Source organism: Alternaria arbusti (genome assembly GCF_024043155.1).
Source record: "Alternaria arbusti strain BMP 1465 chromosome Unknown scaffold_1, whole genome shotgun sequence".
NCBI classification, from domain to species: Eukaryota; Fungi; Ascomycota; class Dothideomycetes; order Pleosporales; family Pleosporaceae; genus Alternaria; species Alternaria arbusti.
Genome location: NW_026249941.1, coordinates 385,628 through 405,761, shown reverse-complemented (window position 1 = coordinate 405,761; position 20,134 = coordinate 385,628). Strand labels below are relative to the sequence as shown.

At 54.1% G+C, this 20,134-nt stretch overlaps 10 protein-coding genes across 10 annotated transcripts; 6 read left to right on the top strand and 4 right to left on the bottom strand.

Annotated features, from left to right (window-relative positions):
- Positions 1–122: 122 nt before the first annotated feature.
- J4E86_000160 (uncharacterized protein) lies at positions 123–1,412 on the top strand (the record flags this gene model as incomplete). Its single annotated transcript, XM_051440736.1, has 1 exon — positions 123–1,412. One exon carries the CDS (start codon positions 123–125, stop codon positions 1,410–1,412), a length of 1,290 nt encoding a protein of 429 aa, XP_051306907.1.
- An 82-nt stretch (positions 1,413–1,494) lies between these two features.
- J4E86_000159 (uncharacterized protein) lies at positions 1,495–2,272 on the bottom strand (the record flags this gene model as incomplete). The annotated part of the gene is made up of 4 exons (XM_051440735.1): positions 1,495–1,769; positions 1,820–1,871; positions 1,922–2,002; positions 2,063–2,272. The coding sequence occupies 4 exons, from the start codon at positions 2,270–2,272 to the stop codon at positions 1,495–1,497; spliced, it is 618 nt and encodes a 205-aa protein (XP_051306906.1).
- A 1,549-nt stretch (positions 2,273–3,821) lies between these two features.
- Positions 3,822–5,507, bottom strand: J4E86_000158 (uncharacterized protein; the record flags this gene model as incomplete). Its single annotated transcript, XM_051440734.1, has 1 exon — positions 3,822–5,507. One exon carries the CDS (start codon positions 5,505–5,507, stop codon positions 3,822–3,824), a length of 1,686 nt encoding a protein of 561 aa, XP_051306905.1.
- A 2,123-nt stretch (positions 5,508–7,630) lies between these two features.
- On the top strand, positions 7,631–8,041 carry J4E86_000157 (uncharacterized protein; the record flags this gene model as incomplete). Its single annotated transcript, XM_051440733.1, has 2 exons — positions 7,631–7,738; positions 7,793–8,041. 2 exons carry the CDS (start codon positions 7,631–7,633, stop codon positions 8,039–8,041), a joined length of 357 nt encoding a protein of 118 aa, XP_051306904.1.
- Positions 8,042–8,470: 429 nt separating this feature from the next.
- On the top strand, positions 8,471–9,915 carry J4E86_000156 (uncharacterized protein; the record flags this gene model as incomplete). Its single annotated transcript, XM_051440732.1, has 2 exons — positions 8,471–9,166; positions 9,352–9,915. 2 exons carry the CDS (start codon positions 8,471–8,473, stop codon positions 9,913–9,915), a joined length of 1,260 nt encoding a protein of 419 aa, XP_051306903.1.
- Positions 9,916–9,965: 50 nt separating this feature from the next.
- J4E86_000155 (uncharacterized protein) lies at positions 9,966–10,538 on the bottom strand (the record flags this gene model as incomplete). Its single annotated transcript, XM_051440731.1, has 2 exons — positions 9,966–10,472; positions 10,530–10,538. The coding sequence occupies 2 exons, from the start codon at positions 10,536–10,538 to the stop codon at positions 9,966–9,968; spliced, it is 516 nt and encodes a 171-aa protein (XP_051306902.1).
- A 237-nt stretch (positions 10,539–10,775) lies between these two features.
- On the top strand, positions 10,776–13,119 carry J4E86_000154 (uncharacterized protein; the record flags this gene model as incomplete). The annotated part of the gene is made up of 3 exons (XM_051440730.1): positions 10,776–11,109; positions 11,161–12,710; positions 12,763–13,119. The coding sequence occupies 3 exons, from the start codon at positions 10,776–10,778 to the stop codon at positions 13,117–13,119; spliced, it is 2,241 nt and encodes a 746-aa protein (XP_051306901.1).
- A 1,034-nt stretch (positions 13,120–14,153) lies between these two features.
- On the bottom strand, positions 14,154–15,080 carry J4E86_000153 (uncharacterized protein; the record flags this gene model as incomplete). Its single annotated transcript, XM_051440729.1, has 3 exons — positions 14,154–14,227; positions 14,310–14,764; positions 14,818–15,080. 3 exons carry the CDS (start codon positions 15,078–15,080, stop codon positions 14,154–14,156), a joined length of 792 nt encoding a protein of 263 aa, XP_051306900.1.
- Positions 15,081–15,566: 486 nt separating this feature from the next.
- J4E86_000152 (uncharacterized protein) lies at positions 15,567–17,361 on the top strand (the record flags this gene model as incomplete). Its single annotated transcript, XM_051440728.1, has 6 exons — positions 15,567–15,681; positions 15,780–16,125; positions 16,174–16,186; positions 16,236–16,295; positions 16,350–17,084; positions 17,137–17,361. 6 exons carry the CDS (start codon positions 15,567–15,569, stop codon positions 17,359–17,361), a joined length of 1,494 nt encoding a protein of 497 aa, XP_051306899.1.
- A 534-nt stretch (positions 17,362–17,895) lies between these two features.
- Positions 17,896–19,820, top strand: J4E86_000151 (uncharacterized protein; the record flags this gene model as incomplete). The annotated part of the gene is made up of 2 exons (XM_051440727.1): positions 17,896–18,216; positions 18,264–19,820. The coding sequence occupies 2 exons, from the start codon at positions 17,896–17,898 to the stop codon at positions 19,818–19,820; spliced, it is 1,878 nt and encodes a 625-aa protein (XP_051306898.1).
- Between the last annotated feature and the right edge of the window lie 314 nt (positions 19,821–20,134).

Genomic DNA, 20,134 nt, shown 5'->3' with positions numbered 1-20,134 from the left:
GGGCGCTTCAGTTTGTCAAACAGAGAAGCGACCAGATTCATCATCTGCTAGTATCACACAGGTCCACAGTACCAACAGATTGAACCCAAAACAGCGCGCATCAATCTCGCGCAAAACCCACCATGTTCAAATTCTTCAACAACCTCATCCTCGACTTCGAGCTGACCCGTCTCCTCGGCAGCACCTCAGCCGGCGGCTGCGACACAGCCGAGTTCCTGACCGCCACCTCCAAAATCAAGAAAAACGATCCAGAATCCTGGCACTCGGCGTGGAAAGAACAAGGAGAGCGGGCTGAAGCAATCGCAGAGAATGCTGCTAAGAACGGGCTAAGCGCCATGGCGAAGAACGGGTACCTGCGCGCGTCGAACTATTTCCGCGCGGCTTCGTACCTGTTTCTCAATGATGACCCGAGAGTTGTACCGTTGTCGGAGAGGTCGGTTGGAGCGTTTGTAAGAGCAACGGCGTTTATGGATGGGGCGGTTAGGTTGGTGGATGTTCCGTATGAGAACGGGGTTAGTATGCCGGCGTACTTGTACCTTCCTCCTCCAGAGGCGAGACTGCCGGGCAAAATACCACTTCTGCTGTACTTCAGCGGTGCTGATTCTACAAAAGAAGAGCTGCATTTCCTGTTCGGTTACTCGGGCCCGCAACTGGGCTATGCCGTGCTTCTACTAGAAGGCCCGGGGCAGGGTTTGCTGTTGAAGAAGTCGGGGGTTCCTCTTCGGCCTGACTTTGAGGTCGTCGCAGACAAGGTGTTGGGGTTCCTTGAGGATTTGGCTCGATCGCAGCCGGAGTTGCAGTTGGATCTGAATAGGATTGCTGTTGCGGGCGCTGTCACTGGGGGCTACTTTGCTCTGCGCGCAGCCACCGACTCCCGTGTCAAAGCCTGCGTGTCCATTGATCCGTTCTTCAGCATGTTCGATCTTGCGATGACGCGAGTGCCGCAATCCTTCGTCAGCCTATGGAAGGGCGGTTGGGTCACCAAGGAAATGTTCAACTTGATCGCGAGTCTGCAGAGCTGGTGGAGTTTCCAGATACGATGGGAGTTAGGCTTAGGTGTGAGTAGCATGGGTGTTGATTCGCCCGGTATGATGCTGCGACGCCTCGAGGACTTCTCTTTGGACACCAAGAAAGATGGAAAGATCCTGAACAGGGTCACGTGTCCTGTACTTCTTACGGGACCGGGTGGGGGTGCCGAGATGTACTCTTCCGCAGAAAGTGGGGCAGTCAAAATCCACAAGCTACTCACCAAGGTGCCGGAAGGAAGTAAGGAACTCTGGACTCCGGCGGAGCCAGCAGATGGCGGGTTGTCGGCTAGCATTGGAGCCTGGCCTTTGTTAGCCCAGAGAAGCTTCTTGTTCCTAGACAAGCATTTTGGGATCGACCGGAAGATAGTGTCGGAAAGGAAATGATATACTGAGAACTTCGGCGTCTTTTCATAGGTGAAAGCGATGGGACTTGTTTCTATTGCGTTGCCGTACTCAGTACTCGCATCTACTCCTTCGCTCCGTGCACAAACAGTCTCTTGCCTTGCACTTCCTGGAACTTCTTCTCGCCGGGCTCGCCTGCGCGTCCACCGAAGACCAGCTGACCCCTAAGCTTCCACTCTAGGGGAATGCTCCATTCCTGAGCAGCCTTTTGGTCGATGATGGGGTTGTAGTGTTGCAGGTTGGCACCAAGGCCCTCGGCTTCCAAGGCGACCCAGAGAGCGTATTGGTGCATGGCGTTCGTGTGTTCAGACCAGTCGCCAAAGTGGTGGGCATAGAGAGCTGCGATGGATGTGAGCATGAGAGCTAGGTGGATAATCGAGATCACTTACGGAAGGCCTTGCGGAGACCCTCAACTGGCTCGGGGTCTTCGTAGCAGAGAATCTGAGGGCATCTTGTTAGATGGTGTCTGATAATACGATATATGCACTTACTGTTCCCTTCGCCGCCTTGAATCCTCCAATCTTCTGCTCAGTCTTGGGGAATTGCTCCTCAGGAGTGAGGGGTTTCAGGACCTAGTCTGTATTAAGTACAACATTCTACACCTCGCATGGAGTCCTCCAGATAGTACGAACCTCAAGGACAAAGTCCCAGAACTTCTCATGGTCGTTGTTCAGAAGAACGACCAGACGGGTGCTCTGAGAGTTGAAGGATGAAGGGACATGAAGAAGAGCCTTCTCAGCAATATCAGTGATCTGCTTGTCGGAGATGGGCGACTCCTTGTTGAGCTGGTAGTATGTGCGACGCTCAATAACAGCGTCGAAGAAAGACTTCTGGGTAGACATGGTGCGTGATGTAGTTGGAGAGGCTGGATGGATGCGAAGAGCAGATGTTGGAGATGGAGAGAGCAGCGACGATGCGCTTTTGTATCCACCGCCGACCCACGCACGATGCCTAGCGGCGCGGAGGCTATTTCTCACAACCTGCGCCATCGACTCGGATAGGTATAGCGGTGTAGATGTTACAGACGCGTCGTGACTATGGTAGGTCGGCAGTTTCAAAGCAGGCACCACATGCTGCAATAACAAGGCGAGGAATAGGCCCGTTACCAGTCCTGTCAACAACGAGCGCGGGGCAAAGGTAGGCATGACGTGATCACAACAACGGGACTCCGGACTTAATGCCAATGCTGAGAAAGCTGCTTGATCACAATAACCTTTGACTCCTGAAGATCGACCTTACAGTGAAATCTGTAGCTAACGGTATGCCGGGTGCGGGAGTCCGTGGTACCGGAGGATTTGCAATCGATCAGTCAGCCGCGCTTGGCGCTGCGCAATGATTCCGCGCGTGGGGCTTCAGTCAGATCGTGGCCCTCGCCCAATTGAAGACGTTCTACAAACATCCCCTGAACATTCCGCGTCTAAATGGATCTTTCGTAACCGAAAGCGAGGTAGGATGACAGAGTTATCTTCTTTACTCTCATAGAGGAGCGGCGAAACACTGGTTGGATAGATTTGCTGTTACCCAAGTATCTGGGCACAACAATGCATAGCTGTCGACACACAGCATCGTCAAATCTTGCTTCGACCTTTCAAACTGAGTCTTACAGATTACTACCGGGGTACTTTGTTTTTACTAACAAATCTTGCGCATAAGCAGGAACGAAACATTATTGAAGGTTACGAGGCTGTGGTATCGACGCCCAGGTAGACGCGCAGAGAAGAGAAAGCACCTGCTGTGACAGCAATATGCCACGGAACTCAGCTGATGAATGTACCTAGTGCAAGGAGCTCCGAAATTGATTACGGTTCATGACTTGGAAAGAACCCACGGCAAGCCACAGCAATACAATAATCGCCTCACTATCATACTCAGAAGAACAAAGCTAGCAATGCATGCGTTTTAGGGATTCATAATAGTAGCGACAAGTCTTACATGCAGTTCTTGGCACGTGAGGGGAAAAGGACATGTTTAACTCCTCGCCATACTCCAAGATACGTCCAGCTCCTCAAGAAGATCCAAGGTAACAAGGGGCGAAGGTAGGCGCAAGGCCAAGGCAATGCGTACTATTGCAACGAAAAAAAAAAGACCGTTCTCCATACTCCGGTACAATGATAAAACAAGCAAATCGCACAAGGGGGAATCATCGCTGTATGCTGCAAAGAGAGCCACACCCACTGGGCATGATAGCCTTGGACACCCCGCGCCAGTACCCATGCCCGTGCGTTAATGAAGCCAAATACAACCCAAACGACTCAACACCTTGCCATGATTGAAAGGACAGGATATAGTGGCAACAATAAATGAAGACCGAACATGCAAACGCTCCTCGATGAGCACCCTCAACTCCTCAATCATGACTCATAATGGCATAACAAATGTCTGTTGGTGTCTCTAGCGTCCCATCATGTAAGTGGAATAGCCTGAGAAGCCGTTCCCAGCACCACTGGACGCAAGAGGCTGGCGCATAGCACCTGCCATGTCGTTGTGGCCCATGCCAAAACCACCATTGGAATACATGCCAAAGCCAGAGCTGTTGTTTGAGTGTACTGTGGTGGACAAGCCCGGAGGTACTGACAAGCCAGGCGGTGGGCCGGTAGCCGTGGAAAAGCCAGGCGGGCCTGCGGCACTGCTACCGAAACCCGAAAGAGGTGTGGAAGGAGCAATGGCAGACTGCGGGCCCATGACGAAATTCTGGCCACTACGTACGCCCAAGGGATTCTTAGAGAAGCTCAGTCGGATGCCGCCCTTGACGCTGTTGTGGAGCATGTATCCATAGAGCTCATTCAGAGCCTTGGTAGCAAAGGATGTGTCTTCGAATTCGACAAAACACATGGGTCCATTCTGCTTGGTGCGGAAACAGAGTCGCTTGTACCCACGTTGCTTGGAGAAGACAGCTTTGAGCTCATCTTCTGACGTGTCCATGGGAAGATTGCCCACGTAAAGAGTGTTGCATGGTGGGTTTTGATCAGCGGGGTTTACTGGGGGATAAGTTGACCGTGCGAAATGCTGCGTATACTGCTGGTAGCCTGTATTGGGTCCGCTGCTCAATGCGGAGGGAATGCTGTGTGGTGACAAGGCAGACAAGGCTGGGCCGGGCGACTGCATGTTGGATCCAGAACGTGGAGAAGCAAAGTTGGATAGAGGCGGGGACGTGGCATTCGTCACTCCGTTTGTGTTTAGAGAAAGAGATCCGAAGCGCTGTATGGGAATGGAAGGGGTATGGGGGTTGGTAGCGCGACGCTGCATGCTGGAGTGCATTGGCGGGCCACCCGTGGCATATCCAATCGACTCGTTAAGCAGGCCATCGTCGTCGTCGGCGTCTTCATTGATGACCGACTTGCCCAGATTGCGGCTCGTGAAGGAGGTGTTGACGGGGGATGTCGGCGAGAAAAGGTTGGTGACCGGGAACTCTCCGTTGCCAAGACCTGGGGTCCCGTTGGGTGGGGACATGTTCTCCATGTTTTGGAAGGTGCCGTTGTATCGCGATGACTGCCGGGCGTTGATTGTCGCGCCGGTCATGGCGCTTGTGCCAGACGGTTGTCGCGCCGGCGTGCTGTCGACTGTGTTGCGGCGCGAGCCGATTGCGCCAGGCGATGCGTCCTGCGTCAGCTCGACGACCAGCGTCGCATCGTTGGTTGCATTGCGCTTCCCGTCGAGGAGGTGACGCGCTTCTTTCGCGCCGTCGAGCGTCTGGAAATGCGCAATGGCAGATGCGAAGCCCTTGTCGTCGGCATGTCTGGACGGTGGAAGCATCTCGCAGTCGATCAGGTCCTTGGCGAACAGCAGGATGTTGCGTACGGCGTCGCGATCGCTGCTGCTCGGGAGTTTGCGCAACAGGATGGAGTAGCGCGCGTGGTTTGCGGGGCTCTTGTCGAGGGGCCTGCGCTCTCCGACGGCTCCCGGCATGGCGTACATGTGCGGTGCGAAGACGTCGGCCGTCATGGTGTTGTGCGATGCAAAGGGCTTGGGCGGCGACGACGAGGTGGAGCTACTGTGAGAGCCGTGAGAGCCGTGGGGGAAGGGGCTGTTGGACAGGTTCGAGGGGCTTGTGCTGCTGGGACTCGGCCGGGCGGCCATGGCGGCCTTTGTCTTGACGGCGGTGCGGCGGGTGTGGCTGCGACAAAGGACGCGGCGGCGCAGAAGAATTGCGCGTCGGCGGCGGTCAAGATGGCGACGATGGTGAGGATGGCGGCAGTGATGGTGTTGGCGACGGCGGCAGCGGCAGCGGGTCCTGGGCAGGTGGTGGGTGTCGGGGGCAGTGGAAGTGGCAGGCAGGGCACGGCGGTCGAGGGCGTGAGCGTGGGCGGGCGGCGGGCCTGGGCGATGCGCGCTGTCGAGGCTCTGGCACACGCAAGAGTCAAGCCAATGGGCGGCAGGGCAGGAATCGCAGCCAGCGGGGGATGCAATGCAGCAGAGGCGGAAGGGCGATAGCGGCAGCCTAGCACTTCATCATTCAAGGCAGAGGCAGTGGGCAGGCGCAAGCAATGGGGCGGCTATGGGAGGGGAGGAGAGGCGGCAGAAGTGCAAGTGAAACCCTCAGGATAGCGTTGACGGGGGCGCGACTGCCCACTTGGTGATGCGCCCAGGGAAGGCGCGTCGGAGCTAATTTGATTACTGTGCGAGTCCTGGATTCACCCGTCACACAGGTACCCCATCTCGACCACTTGACGACGCGCTGCGCTACACCAGCCTGCTCGATTCCCACGGCGGGACTCGTCTCGTTGGGCTGCTTGCCGTCTTGTTGGCCCTCCGGCTCTTAGCGGCCTCGAGTATAGCCAGGGCTGACTTTAGCCTCTCCCCCATCGTCGTCGCGGCCTGGGCGAGAGAGATCGGCCCCAAGATGCACCGCTCGATCCACGGAACTATCGTTCATCCACGGGCCCCTATCTGCGGGCCAGCAACCAAGGCATGCTGACATTGCACGTCCGTTGTGTTGAGCCCAACCCATCGTCACCCGTCCAAGCTGCTTATCCGTCCCATCGTCTATCAGGCAGACGTGCACCATCGGCCTTTTCTGCCAATCACTGTGCCTTGCGCCTAGACTCGGCATGCCGGTACACACCCCGGGCCAAAAGCAAGTTTCGTCGAGTACAGTCAGTCTGTCCCTCCATGGCACATACTCAGCGCCGCTGCCCAAGGGTCTGAAGAAACCCATCTTGTGCACCTGTGAGAGGTGCGGAGACGTTCATTCGCCCATTGCTTCGGCCATGCACCATGCTTCTTTACTGCCTTTGTCCAATCATAGGTGTGCTCACCCGTCTTTTTCCTACGCTATCCTTCTGCCCCTCATCCATGGCCCCACGACACATATCAATGGTTTACGATCGATTGTCATGTAATTCCACACATATTTGTTGAAGTAATCTGTTGCTTCGGTCTAATGGCCGCCGCAAGGCAAGGCAGAAAGAGTGCTTCCAGTATCGCGTGTTGTGGGGAACGTTCCAAGGCCTTGATTAACGTTCGACTAGACTATCGCAGCGATTGGCCTGACTGCCTGGGTCTGCGCAACCTGCAACGTAGGAACAAGCTCCAACTGTGAACGCCGTTAGGAATCTCACCTCTCGGATTGTGGCTAGGACACGCTAAGTTTCGGTTGTAGAAATGGTAGTCTCTGAAGCTGGAAGGAACATGAACAGTTCGCATTCGCTTAGAACGGCATGCCTCATGGTAGGTTGAGTAGCCAATCATCACTGCGTAGACGACGCCACTATTGCCATACGTCACCGTCTTGCGGCCGTAAATCATACATATCGACCGCACCGGGTCAATCTGCTCAACTCATCTGGCGTGTTAACACTACCGAAAGCGAGAATACAATCCTGCAAACGCCGCATTCTACTGCAGGCATCCACAAAAGGGCATTATTGCGATACGTACGTCAGACTGTGTGATAGTACTCGACATAGTATAAAGGTGAGCACAAGACCACGATGAAACAATCATCATCTTCTTGAATTCCAGCACTACAGACACAACTTGAACGCTTCAAAAACTCAATTCAAACACCTCTCATCATGTGTTGCAGAAAGAACCGTCAGAGATACTTCGAACAACAAGCGCTGTATTCGCCACCTGCGCGAGGCTGTTGTGGACAACGTCGAGTACGTCTTCAGACAAGCGCCCAAAATACTTCCAACTTCTCCGAACGACCTACCATGGTAAGCTTACAATGCACAAGCTGCACAAGACAACTGACTGACATGACCAAGGCTGGCCTCCTTGCCATCAGTCTCGGCCTTGGTGCCGAGAAGCTGGGACGTACCATATCCGAGAAAAGACTCGAGCGCAAGGAGAAGAAGGCTATTGCTGTATGTTTCGATCTTGAAACGTTTGTCATGATGTCAGCTGACCGGCTCTTATAGCAACATGAAGCAATTTATGGCTCTTCATCATCGGCGCCACCGCCGCCAATCACAACTCGAGAGCAGAATAGCAGGACGGAAAAGAAACGAGAGGAGGCTCAGCGCGCACTGGATGAAGCTCGTCAAGAGTCACCAAGTGCGCCACAGTACGAGAGGAGACGTCGAAGTATGGAGACAGAGAGGGTCAGTAGTGAGGAACCGCCGCCAAGTTACGATGATGCAGTACGTCACGATGGAAAGCGTTCTTGACTTGTCCATATCTGCAGTGGACATGTATTCTATACGATACTGATGTAAATGTGGGTTGGCATGATGATTCTAAGGTTCATCCTATTCTGTAACTATCTTTGATTAGCGAAAACTGTCCTGTTGTTGATGAAATCAACGCCGCTCTTGTCACCTGAAATGTCTTGCTAGCAAGTTCAGAAGCGTCAGTAGATTTCAGTGATCATATTGTACACCAGGGAGTCGTCGGGTGGAGGGTCACGATGCTCATTTGTGCCAAGACACTAGTGCACGTAGCGCGTCACTAGAATTTCCTGCGAGCTCCTCATTTCTCTGCAGTCCAACCTACCACTCCCACCACTAGACTTCTTCACGTGTACACGACTTCCCTTCTTGTTCCTTTCATCTCCAACCCATACCTGCGCCAATGCGGTAGCCTCCCACATCTTCAACATGCCTCCTCGGTTACGGTGTCAAAATTTCTCAACACCGGCCACCCCATCGCAGGCCACTCAGTGCTTAGCTGCACGGCCACAGGTCGCCTGGAGCCCATCACGGCATTCGCGACATTTCTCACAGACACCATGTCCACAAATCACATTACGGCGGCGGAAATTTTATGAGTGGCTCAATGGGCCGGGTCGGCAGCTCAAGGAACCTATACCCGACTCCACAAACTACCTAGGAGCTTACGACAAGTACGGCAATCTGGTACGCGCTGGCCCTGGATGGCGGAGAGATGGAGGTGCAAAGGCTGCTGCCTCGACTGAGGCAGAGCAAGCTGGAGCAGAGGCCAAGGCAGAGGAGATCACAGAAAAGGCAACACCTGCAGGACAGGAGAGCCTGGATGCACTAGATGCTGCCATTCAGTCTGGTGCAGCTGAGGAGAAGGACACCAAGAAGCCGAAAGAAGCGGACAATGACAGCAAGCTTCCGCCTGAGACGGCAGAGGACTTGCGGCCCTTTCCCCTCAATCAGTGGTTCCGCAGCCAGCCAGTATTGAGCGAAGACCTCCGGGAAGCAATCTGGCGGAGAGTCAAGAAAGATGGGGCGACAGTATCGCTCGCCAGTGTCGAGTTCGGCGTCAGCAATGAACGCGTCGGCGCTGTTGTGCGACTGAAGCAAATGGAGAAAGAGTGGATAGCGCAGGTATGTTCTCACATTTTCATCAATTCCCCCACAACACGACATGATGAGCTTCTTAAAAATCGATTAGTCTTTAAGACATCCACATGGTTACAAAACTTAAGTCATGCTCTTGCTGAACGTCGTCGGCTTGTTCTTTGAAACAACGGAAACACACTGTATTACAATTGCTAATCCAATGTGTACAGGGCAAAACACTCGCGCTACCTTACTCCAAGGCGGTTCTTTCCATGCTTCCAACAACCCCACACATCGATACCTCGCTCCCTGGGAACAAAAACAAACGTCCTATCACGCACGAGCCCATCAACGACCTCGCGGTACATCCCGCGACACGCCAGCAGCTCTTTGTGCCTGTTGCTGAGTCTCGGCAATTCACGCGTGAAGATGCTGGCAAGGCTTTTGACAACACGCTGTTGCCAGCCGACGCACGCATCCCTCATCCAGAACTGGTGCAGGCTGAGCGTGAATTGCAGTCTGGACTTTCGTTCGAAGAGCGCAAGAAGCTTGCCGAGCAGCGATTTGAACAAGAGCAAGCAAAGAAGAGGCAAGAAGAGAAGCGCAAGGAAGAGGAGCTGAGGGCCATGAAAGTGGTGCCGCAGCGGAGGTGGGATTTCGTCTTCAAGGACGTCAGCGTAGAGGCTGCAGGCATAGACGGCAGAGGCGCCGCGGCTGCTGGATGGCGGTATGGTGTGCCGCACCAGGACCGCAAACGAGGCATCCCGAAGATCCCTACGCGGGTTGAAGCCTAAATTTATGTATAATGCTGTATATATAATACATGATGATCTGACGCTGGCCTTCACCGGTACTGCATCTTCTGGCCACCTCGCTTCTCCATCTTGGCCTGTCTCTTGCTTGCTTGCGGCTGGGGCACACCGGCTGCATCCTGGTATCCACCCCTCATGCCCGTATAGGTGGTGTAAGCGGAATAGGCACTGTAGACGGGGATCACAATCCACAGGAGCCAGGCGTAGTCTCCCACAATGGCAGCCATGACAATGCAGCCATACGTCCAATAGACGACATCCCACATGTACTCAGTCAGGCCCTTGGCTTCGAGGTCTTCGCCAGGTCGCTTGACGGCGCCATCGGCATCGAGGGTGGGGCGCGAGAGGCGCTCGAAGTACAGCTGGATGAGCAGTTGCGGAGCCGAGAGGAGTAGATAGACGATCAATGACTTGCGTGACAGTGAGGCGCGGAAGACGAGGGCACGCAGGAGCCACCAGAGGCCGTGGACGGCGAGGGTGATGTAGAGGGTCTGGTTGAGGCGCTGGGCATTGGAAGCCGCGAGCGTCTTGGTGGCTTTCTACGGGGACTGTCAGTGACGGGTGCGTGGGAGTGGGCGGCGGGCGGGCGGGCGTACCTTGGCCATGGTGAAGGTGCGATGTGGCTGTGACTGGCTGGACGTGTGCAGAGAAACGTCGTGCGTCTCTAGGCGGGACATTGTTTTGTTACATGTCTTGGCACTCGTAGCGCGTAAACCTACACCTTGACCGCGTCCACCCGCCTGCCCGCAACATCACCACCGCCGCCGCTCCAGCCAACGCCGCCCCGACTATGAGCGCATTACCTTGAGTCTCCGCCCTGTCTCCGCCGCCGCCCAGCAAGCATGTCAGCACCCCCAGGCGTAAATGCCCAGCTGCGCCAGATCGTATACTACCACCTCGACAACGGCTTCGCTGAAAACGCCCTGTTCTTTGCCGGCCGCCTGCACGCCCTCGACCCCCGCAGCCACGATGCCGCGCACCTACTTGCCCTGTGCAACCTCCGTCTGGGGAGATACAAGCAAGCCCTGGACGATGCGCGGGCCAAGGGCAACCACACCCAGCATCTAGGATGCGCCTACGTCTTTGCCCAGGCCTGTCTCGCCCTCGGCCGCTACGAGCAGGGAGCCCAGGCTCTGGAGAAGATGCGCAGTTCCTGGGCAGGGCGCAACCACTGGAGTGAGTATTATAGGAGTAAACACTGGTGACTTGTATTGACATTCGGCACAGACAAGCATTCCGAGACCTCACGACGCCATGTGCCCGACGCCGCCGCCTGCTACTGCATGCTGGGAAAGCTGTACGCAGCCCACGGCGACTCCAAAAAGGCCATTGAACACTTTGTCGCCGCGCTCAAGATCAACTCCTTCATGTGGGATGCCTTCACCGGTCTCTGCGATATTGGCGCCGTCGTCCGCCCTCACAACATCTTCAAAATTACGCCCGACATGCTCCCTCCCGCCTCCTCATACAACCTTCAGCCTAGAATGAATGGCCGCAGCGCGCAGCCGCCTTCATACAACGACGTCGAAAACCCCTTTGTCAACGGCCAAAACATGCACGACGAGCACGCCATGATGGGCGAGGCTGGCGGCCCAATCCAAATGCGCCCCATAACATCAAGAGCCCGTACCAAGACAAACCCCGAGAGTGATCAGACGGACATTCCGCGGCCCGTGTACCAGAACGGACATAAGAGAACCGTATCTGGCCATTCTCTGCAACAGCCACAGCCCCACTCACAAGCACCGCAGCAACCTCACTCCCATTCACAACAGCAATCGCAACCGTTCGATCCCACAGCAGCTCCCCCACGGCGCAGTGTACGGCTGCTGAACTCCATCACTCAGATTCGGCCTTCAAGTAGCAGACCAGGCGGCACATCAAGCAGAGACCTCGAGTCGAAAGAGCGGCGCGAGCTACGGAAAGCAAGGGCAGCAGCTCCCAAGCCACGCTCAGGGACAGGCTCGACTGTGGGCAGAGTTGTTAGTGGCAACAGGAAACCGCATGTCGACAATTCTGAGCCCTCAAAGCCGGAGAGACCACGGAGCGTGGCGGAGACGACTGTCGCACCGCCCCCAAGAATGGGTCCGCCCGCAGATACTTCACGGGACCGAGATGTCTTGAGCTGGCTCCTGGACCTGCTCCTCAAGATAGCTTCTGGATACAGGCATCTGAGTCGCTATGATGCATCAAAGGCACTTGAGGCATTTGGACTCGTGCCCAAGTCACAGCGGGAAACACCTTGGGTCCTGGCGCAGATCGGCAAGGCCCACTATGAGCGCACCCATTACACAGACGCAGCCAGCACGTTTCGAAAGATACGAGAACTGGCACCTGCTTCCTCAGAGCATATGGAAGTATATTCCAATACGCTCTGGCAGCTCAGGGACGAGGTGGCCTTGGGTCATCTTGCACACACGCTGATGGATCAAGATCGTCTCTCTCCACAAGCTTGGTGTGCACTGGGCAATGCAAGCTCTATAAACGGGCAGCATGACGAAGCCGTCAAATGCTTCGCTCGAGCTACCCAGTTGGATCCAAAGTTCGCCTATGCTTTCACCCTCCAAGGTCATGAGCATGTCGCAAATGAGGAGTTTGATAAAGCCATGGCGGCTTATCGCAACGCCATCAGTGCCGATAACAGGCACTACAACGGTTGGTACGGTCTTGGAAACGTCTACGAGCGTCTGGGCAAGTACGAAGTGGCTGAGAAGCACTATCGGGCAGCGGCGGAGATCAACCAGAACAACGCCATGCTCCTTGTTCGGATAGGCTTGGTGAGTAATCATTGCCCTTATTTGTCTGTCGAATACTAACATGAGTACGCAGGTTCTGGACCGCATGAAGAAGACTGAGCCCGCATTGCTGCAGTTCGAAAACGCGATCAAGATCGAACCACGCTCCGTTATGGCACGCTTCCGCAAATCGCAAGTCCTGCTGAAGTTGAACGCGCCGCAAGAGGCCCTACACGAGCTTCTCTACCTGAAAGACGCTGCTCCAGACGACCCCAACATACATTTCCTGCTAGGTAGGTGTTACAAGAAGTTGCGAGACCGCGCGAGCGCCATCCGCCACCTCACGATAGCCATGAATCTGGACCCGAAGAGCCACGGCGTCATCAAGGAAGTCATGGAAAGTATCGATCAAGAAGACGATGGCGCGTGGAGCAGCGAAGACGAACATTAACGTTGCTACTCCTGTCGCTTTTTTGAACAAAACCCTTTGTCACGAACCGCGTAACTCAATACCCGAAATGACTTCTTTATCCCTACGACAACGCAGCAATCATCTTCATCTTCATCAGCCTTGTCTTTTAGCGCATACCCTTTTCTAGGTTTCCACGTTTGCCTTTTTCTTCTCTTTCTCTATACCCATCATCATGGACTTGGACTTTGCATCATGGGCGCATTGGGGGAGGGGTGTAGCAATAACGCAGCCACAACTTGACGGCTTTTGGCATAATCATGCATTTTGAAGAGGCGTTGCGGTGCTTTGTTTTGCTGGCATTGATGCTGCCCAGTTGGGCTGGCGCAGCGAAGCGGATCACATTGGCGTAGTTTGTAACGAAGACGACTACGAATGACCAATACCCTGGATGACCACCACTGCGTTTTGCGCAGATTCATCGTCTAGTCTTTTGCGAAAAAAGGCGAGATAGGGACTTTCGCGACTTGTACTGTATATCAAAATGCATTGGGATATCCTTACCTCTACACACATGTTCATCCATTTCAAGATTTCGCACCAACCCCCCTTTCTTCTCTTGTTCTTCACCTCACTCTACTTCAACACAGCAACCAATCTCCCACCACTGACTTCCCGCCGCCTCATCCGATCTAACCCCGCATTCACGCCCTCCAACCCCTCCACCGTACCCACAACATCCGGCGGTACCAACATCCCTTTGGCGAGCAGCCGTTCGCACCACGCACTAAGCGCCGCGCCCACTTGCGGCACTTCGTGGTACAGCTTAATCGGCACACTGTGCAGCACAACGTCTTTCGGTACGTCGTCCTTTGGCAGACCCGTCAAGCCCACGAGATGAGATCGCTGCGCCGTAGAGACGGGGGTATGCGGTGTTGACGGCGGAGTCGGCAGTTTGACCTGTGATGAAGCTGGAACAGTAGGATGAGCAAGAGCGCTCATCAAGTGCCCCGCCGTTTCTCTGCCCAGCGTGTCGAAGCCAAACTGCGCGCCTGTCTTCCCCGTATATGCGCGGATTACTTCCACCGCTCTTCCTGGGTCGTGCGCGTCAACGAGATAATCCGGTCGCGCTGCTTCCGAGGCCAGAAGTCTGGAACCGTGTTTCACTACGTCCGCGACTGCTATGACTTTCACCCCAGCGAGCCGCGCTGTCTGCATCGTGACGAACGCACACACCGATCCCGCGCCCCAGATAACCAGGTAGTCTCCGGCCTTGATACGTTCTTTGACGCCGATACTATGGAAACATTCTTGTCGTATATCACCCGGTATATCCTCCTGATCCAGACTCCGTACAATACCGAGAATGTCAGGCCCGTCCTCAATGTCGGAGAAATCGAGGCCGAGACATATCCCTAGTGTGAGGGCGGCGGAGACAAAAGCTACGCCTAGGATACTGCCCGAGTTCAGAGAGAGGTTGGGAGGCAGGCGGATGGTGTTGAAAGTGGATGCGATGCTGTAGTGTTGGTATGCGGCTTTGCGTGGGTCGCGGTAGTCGGTTGAGGGGACGAGGACGCGGTCGCCTTTTTTGATGCGAGACGAGGGTGTTGTTGGGGTGAGGAGAACTGTGCCGCTGTATTCTCGGCCGGAGATGTAGGGGAGGGTTGGAATGCCGAAGTTGTAGTCGCTGGAGGGTTGTTAGTTGATATGTGGGTATGGGGTTGGGTGCGTAGTTCGTACGGTGCTTTCCAGTCGATTGGGTTGAGGCCTACAGCTTGCACTTTTACTAGGAGTTCGCTGTCGTGTTGGATGCTGGGAAGAGGGTGATCGGCGGAGACTTCGTATGGTTGGCGTATCGCATGGAGTTTCAATGCTGGTTGTACCCTGGGAAGCGTCTCTTCTTTGCCCTTTTGCTGGACCCGTTCGATTGTTTTACGTCTCTTTGATATTGTCTCTTTTGAAGACGCTGCTTTGATACTACGAGTCCGCTTGACTTGCAACATCATGAAGATTGAAATTCAGGTTGCTCAGGGTGTGTGCCTTTTGCGTTGGTGGTAGATTGATTCTCCTACAATGCAACTCCTCAACTGGCTTCTGATCGCCAACTTTCGGGTTCCTGTTTGCGATTTCTCCGGGAATGCGCATTTAGATTACTCAAGTAGGTTAGATGCGATCTGCAAGTCTACAATAAAGACTCTCTAGGTGCGCGAATAACTGTTGTCATTGTGGATTAAGATGGCACAATACGCGTAGTCGGCATACTATCAATTTACCGCCTCAACTTACCGTCGCGTAGCGTAGATAGAAGGGCCTACATCGGAGACAAACATATAGTGATACCTCGGAGTTGACGTGATGACGCATCCCGCAGATACCTAAGCGATTGCGTTTGAGAGCGCTCAAAGCACATCATCCGACCTCCAGAAACCACGACACTTCTTCCGCACGATACCATTCGATACTTTGCGAAACAACCATTGATTCCTACCATGGCGAAGCGAAACCGAGAGAATGGTGTTGCAAATTCGAAGAATGCAAGGCGAAAGACTGATGCGACACCGAAAGGCAAGAAGAAGCTGATCATCAATGCCTTCGTTGAGATGTGTAAGTTCACGTGACGCCCCCTCATAAAGCCAATCTACATGGGAGAGCAGCAAGTCGATCGAGCAACTTGACATTAGCTAACGATTAACCTCCAATAGGCAGTGGCCATCAGTCACCAGGCCTGTGGAGACATCCTGATGACCGTTCACATGAGTTCAACAACATCGAGCACTGGGTAGAGCTTGCGAAGCTGCTTGAAAATGCCAAAATTCATGGTATCTTCGTAGCCGACGTGCTCGGTGGATATGATGTCTACAATGGCAATCTTGATGCTGCAAAAATATCAGGCGCGCAATGGCCAGTCAATGAGCCTTTGGCCATTGTAAGTGCCATGGCAGCAGTCACCAAGAGTATCGGATTCGGTGTGACTGTGTCGACAACATATGAACAGCCGTACCACCTTGCTCGGAGATTATCGACGGTCGATCATCTTTCGAAGGGAAGGTGAGACATCTGTTATCCTTACCTGGCTCAGGGACTGACTTGATCTAGGCTTGGTTGGAATGTGAGGAAATGTGCTTCCTCGATCGCTGCATGGATAATAACACATACAGATTGTGACCAGCTATCTCGACTCGGCTGCGCGTAACATGGGTATGAAGGAGCAACTGCCGGTTAGTTTTTCGTGTACCTCGGCTTGGCTAGAGACCTTTGCTGATACAGTTCAGCATGATGAGCGCTACGCGCAGGCTGAGGAATATGTGAGGGTCATGTACAAACTGCTAGAGTCTTCTTGGAGAGACGATGCAGTCGTACTGGACCGGAAGAGTGGTGTATACACGGTACCCGATCGGGTGCGCGAGATCAACCACGAGGGAAAGTACTTCAACGTGCCTGGCCCCCACATATGCCAGCCAAGCCCGCAACGTACGCCTCTCATCCTCCAGGCGGGTGCGTCGAAGGCAGGAAAAGCCTTTGCAGCACAAAATGCAGAAGCAATATTTGTTTCCGCCCATGCGCCCGAGGTCTGTGCGAAGAACATCGCGGAAATCCGACACATTGCCTCTTCGCAGTTTGGTCGGGAAGGGAAGAACATCAAGTTTCTTGCCCTTGTAACACCCATTATCGGTCAAACCGAAGAAGAGGCCCAGGCTAAGCTTGCCGATTACCGCAAATATGCGTCCTTGGAAGGAGCGTTGTCGCTGTTCTGTGGTTGGACTGGCATTGATCTCGGAAAATACGGAGACGATGAGGAATTGCGTCACGTCGAGAGCAACGCTGTGCGGTCTACTGTCGAAGGCTACGCTCGGTTCTCCCCTGGAACCTCCAAATGGACGAAGCATACAGTCGCGGAGCATGTGAGCATCGGTGGAAACGGTCCCATTCTTGTTGGAACCCCAACCCAAGTTGCGGATGGGTTGCAAGTCTGGATTGACGAGGCCGACGTTGACGGTTTCAACATGGTGAGTCGCATCCCGGTTATTGTGGTAGTATTGACTCTGACGCACGAGCTAGGCGTACGCCGTCTTTCCACAGTCGTTTGTGGACATGATTGAGTTGTTGCTTCCCGAGCTCAAGAAGCGGGGTTTGTTCTGGGACGATTATGCTGTGCCTGGTGGCACTTATCGCGAAAACTTCTATGCGAAGAAGGGACAGAAAGGGCCGCTTGAGGAGCACGTGGCATCGACGTATCGGTGGAAGGCGGGAGTCGATGCTAAGGATCACGTCATTCCGGAGTGAAAAGCAAATGCGATTAAGCAAGCTGAGACGTCGTGTATTGGAACAAAATCAAGTGCTCTAAGAGATTCGATACGCCCTAAGATTTGGTGCAAGTGACCGAGATGTCATATCAGTATGCGTCAGCTTGAAGATGTGCAAGGTAACGCGATCTTGCTCTGGGTTGCATCCTGCAATGGGAAACGACGCCGTCGATGTCTTCTTGGGTGTTGCAAATCTGTCCCAGTTGCTGTCTCTCTCTCTAGAGCGCAAGGTCGCGTCAGTACAGGGGAGCGAGCACGACAACCACCGCGATTGCTGCGAGCCGATTTCGTCAGCAAGCGGAGAAAAGACGTGATTGCCCATCTGCCCGACCGGCGGCTCTGCAGGCCGGGAAAAGATAGCGCATCTAACAGCGTCTTACGGCATCGGTGCATGAGAACAAAGTTGATGATAGCGAGGCAGCTTACCCCGGGGCTTTAAAGTCGTCATGGGTAAAGACATGCGTCCGACAAGAGGGTATCATTCCGACAACGAGGAACAACCACCGCTTACATAATGTCGCCAAGACCAGTCCCGGCAACCGCGGCCAATCTAACGGCTTCGGGGCAAGAGTCAGCACCATCGCGACGCGTCGCACAGCTCGCAGAACATCTCGCGTTAGCAGAGGGCACGAAACAAGATGAATCCCACACTGCCTTGCCAACTTCTTACCCCGTTTCGAAGCTGCAGTTGAGCCCAACGCAGTACCTCGATCATGTACGACGGCTTCGCGTCGCTGTCATAGGTGCCGGTCTAGCTGGCATCAATGCAGGTATTCTTCTGCCGGCGAAAGTGCCGGGCATCGAATTGACCATCTTTGAGAAGAACTCCGATGTTGTAAGTGCACACAAGAGTTGTGGGAGAATCGCACTAACAACGTGCAGAGTGGCACGTGGCTTGAGAACGTGTACCCCGGAGTACGATGCGACATTCCATCTCATGTGTATCAAGCGACATACTCGCCCAACACGCAATGGTCCGAAATCTTCGCGCAAGGCGCTGAGATACGTGACTATTGGCAGGCGCAGGCTAAGAAGCACGACGTCTACAAGTATGTCAGACTTCTGCACCGCGTCGACGAAGCGGAATGGGATGACGCACACTCCAAATGGCGGGTGACAGTGCGTAACCTCAAAGATGAGACCACATCGACAGAGACCTTCGATTTCGTCATCACCGCGATTGGCCGGTTCAACTCTTGGAAGCTACCTGATTATCCGGGCTTGAACGACTACCAAGGTCATCTAAGACACACGTCGAACTGGGACGTTTCGTTCGATCCGACGGACAAGAAGGTCGCTGTTATTGGGAATGGCGCAAGCGGTATTCAGGTCGTGCCAAACCTACAGCCCATTGCAAAACACATCACTCACTTCGTTCGTAATCCAACGTGGATCGCGACATCGTGGGCAGGCGATGAGCGGACCTTTGAGCCACAGCCATACTCGCAGGAACAGCGCAAGGCTCTGGAAGACCCTGGAGTGTATCTAGCCTTCAGGAAAGATCTTGAAGATAGATACTGGAGACGATTCCGTGCCATGATTCGTGGATCAACCGAGAATCAGGGCATGCGAGAGCAATTCATCGATGTCATGAAGAAGCGGGTAGCGCAAAAACCCGAACTGCTGGATGGATTGATACCAGATTTTGCCCCGCACTGCAGACGACTCACACCGGGGCCTGGCTACTTGGAGTCTCTCACCGAAGCGAACGTGGAGCTTGTCAAGTCGCCTATCAAGCGTTTCACACCTACAGGTATCGAAACGAGCGATGGCAGAACGTTCGACTTTGATGCGATATTCTGTGCGACTGGTGCCAACACCGATCTCGTTCCACCATTTTCGATCAAAGCGCGCGGAGAGGATCTCCACGAAGCATGGAAGCCCGGAGGTAAATGGGGCTTTCCTTACACATATTTAGGTCTGGCTACACCCGGTTTCCCCAACCTATTCTTCCTAGCCGGACCGCATGCTACGGGGCCTTCGGGTACAGTGCCACATGGCGTAGAGACGTCACTCACTTACTTCGCCAAAGTACTTCGCAAAGTCTCTTCACAAGGACTTAAGTCCTTATCACCATCGAAAGAGGCAACGGATGACTTTGTCGACTACTGTGACGCTTTCTTCCCGACCACAGTCTTGACCGATAAGTGTTCGTCTTGGAACAATGGCGGAATTCCTGGACAGCGTATTCACGGCTTATGGCCTGGTTCAGCTGCACACTTTACCATAGCTAGACGGGAGCCCCGATGGGAAGATTGGGAGTACGAACGCGAACACAAGGGCAATCGCTTCGCCTATTTTGGGAATGGGTACACTGAGGCAGAGCTCGATGAATCGACTGACTTGACCTCATATCTCAAGGCGCCTGGCCAGGAAGTAGATTTGAGGGATCTTCATGAGCGCTGGTGGGATGTGCCGGGTGTAGAGAGGAAACCATAGATACTCGTATCGAGCTGTTCGAATAAATGAGTGCATACTCGCTCGCCTGCAGACGATCTACTCGCAAATTGGCCCGCTCCAAAAGGTTCGTGGTTTCTCGCTACAAGTCACACTCTTTTCGAATGTCACATCTTGCACTGTGGTTCATAATCTTGGATGGAGATTGCGTGATTACGCTACTGTTCTTACCGCGGTTTCGTCAGTATGGACTAGGCCTTATCTCGTACCCACACCGACCGTTGAGGATGACTGCCCCGTATCGCATCGTCAAGTACCTTGGAGATGGCGTGCTATCCCATCATCATGCCGTGTCC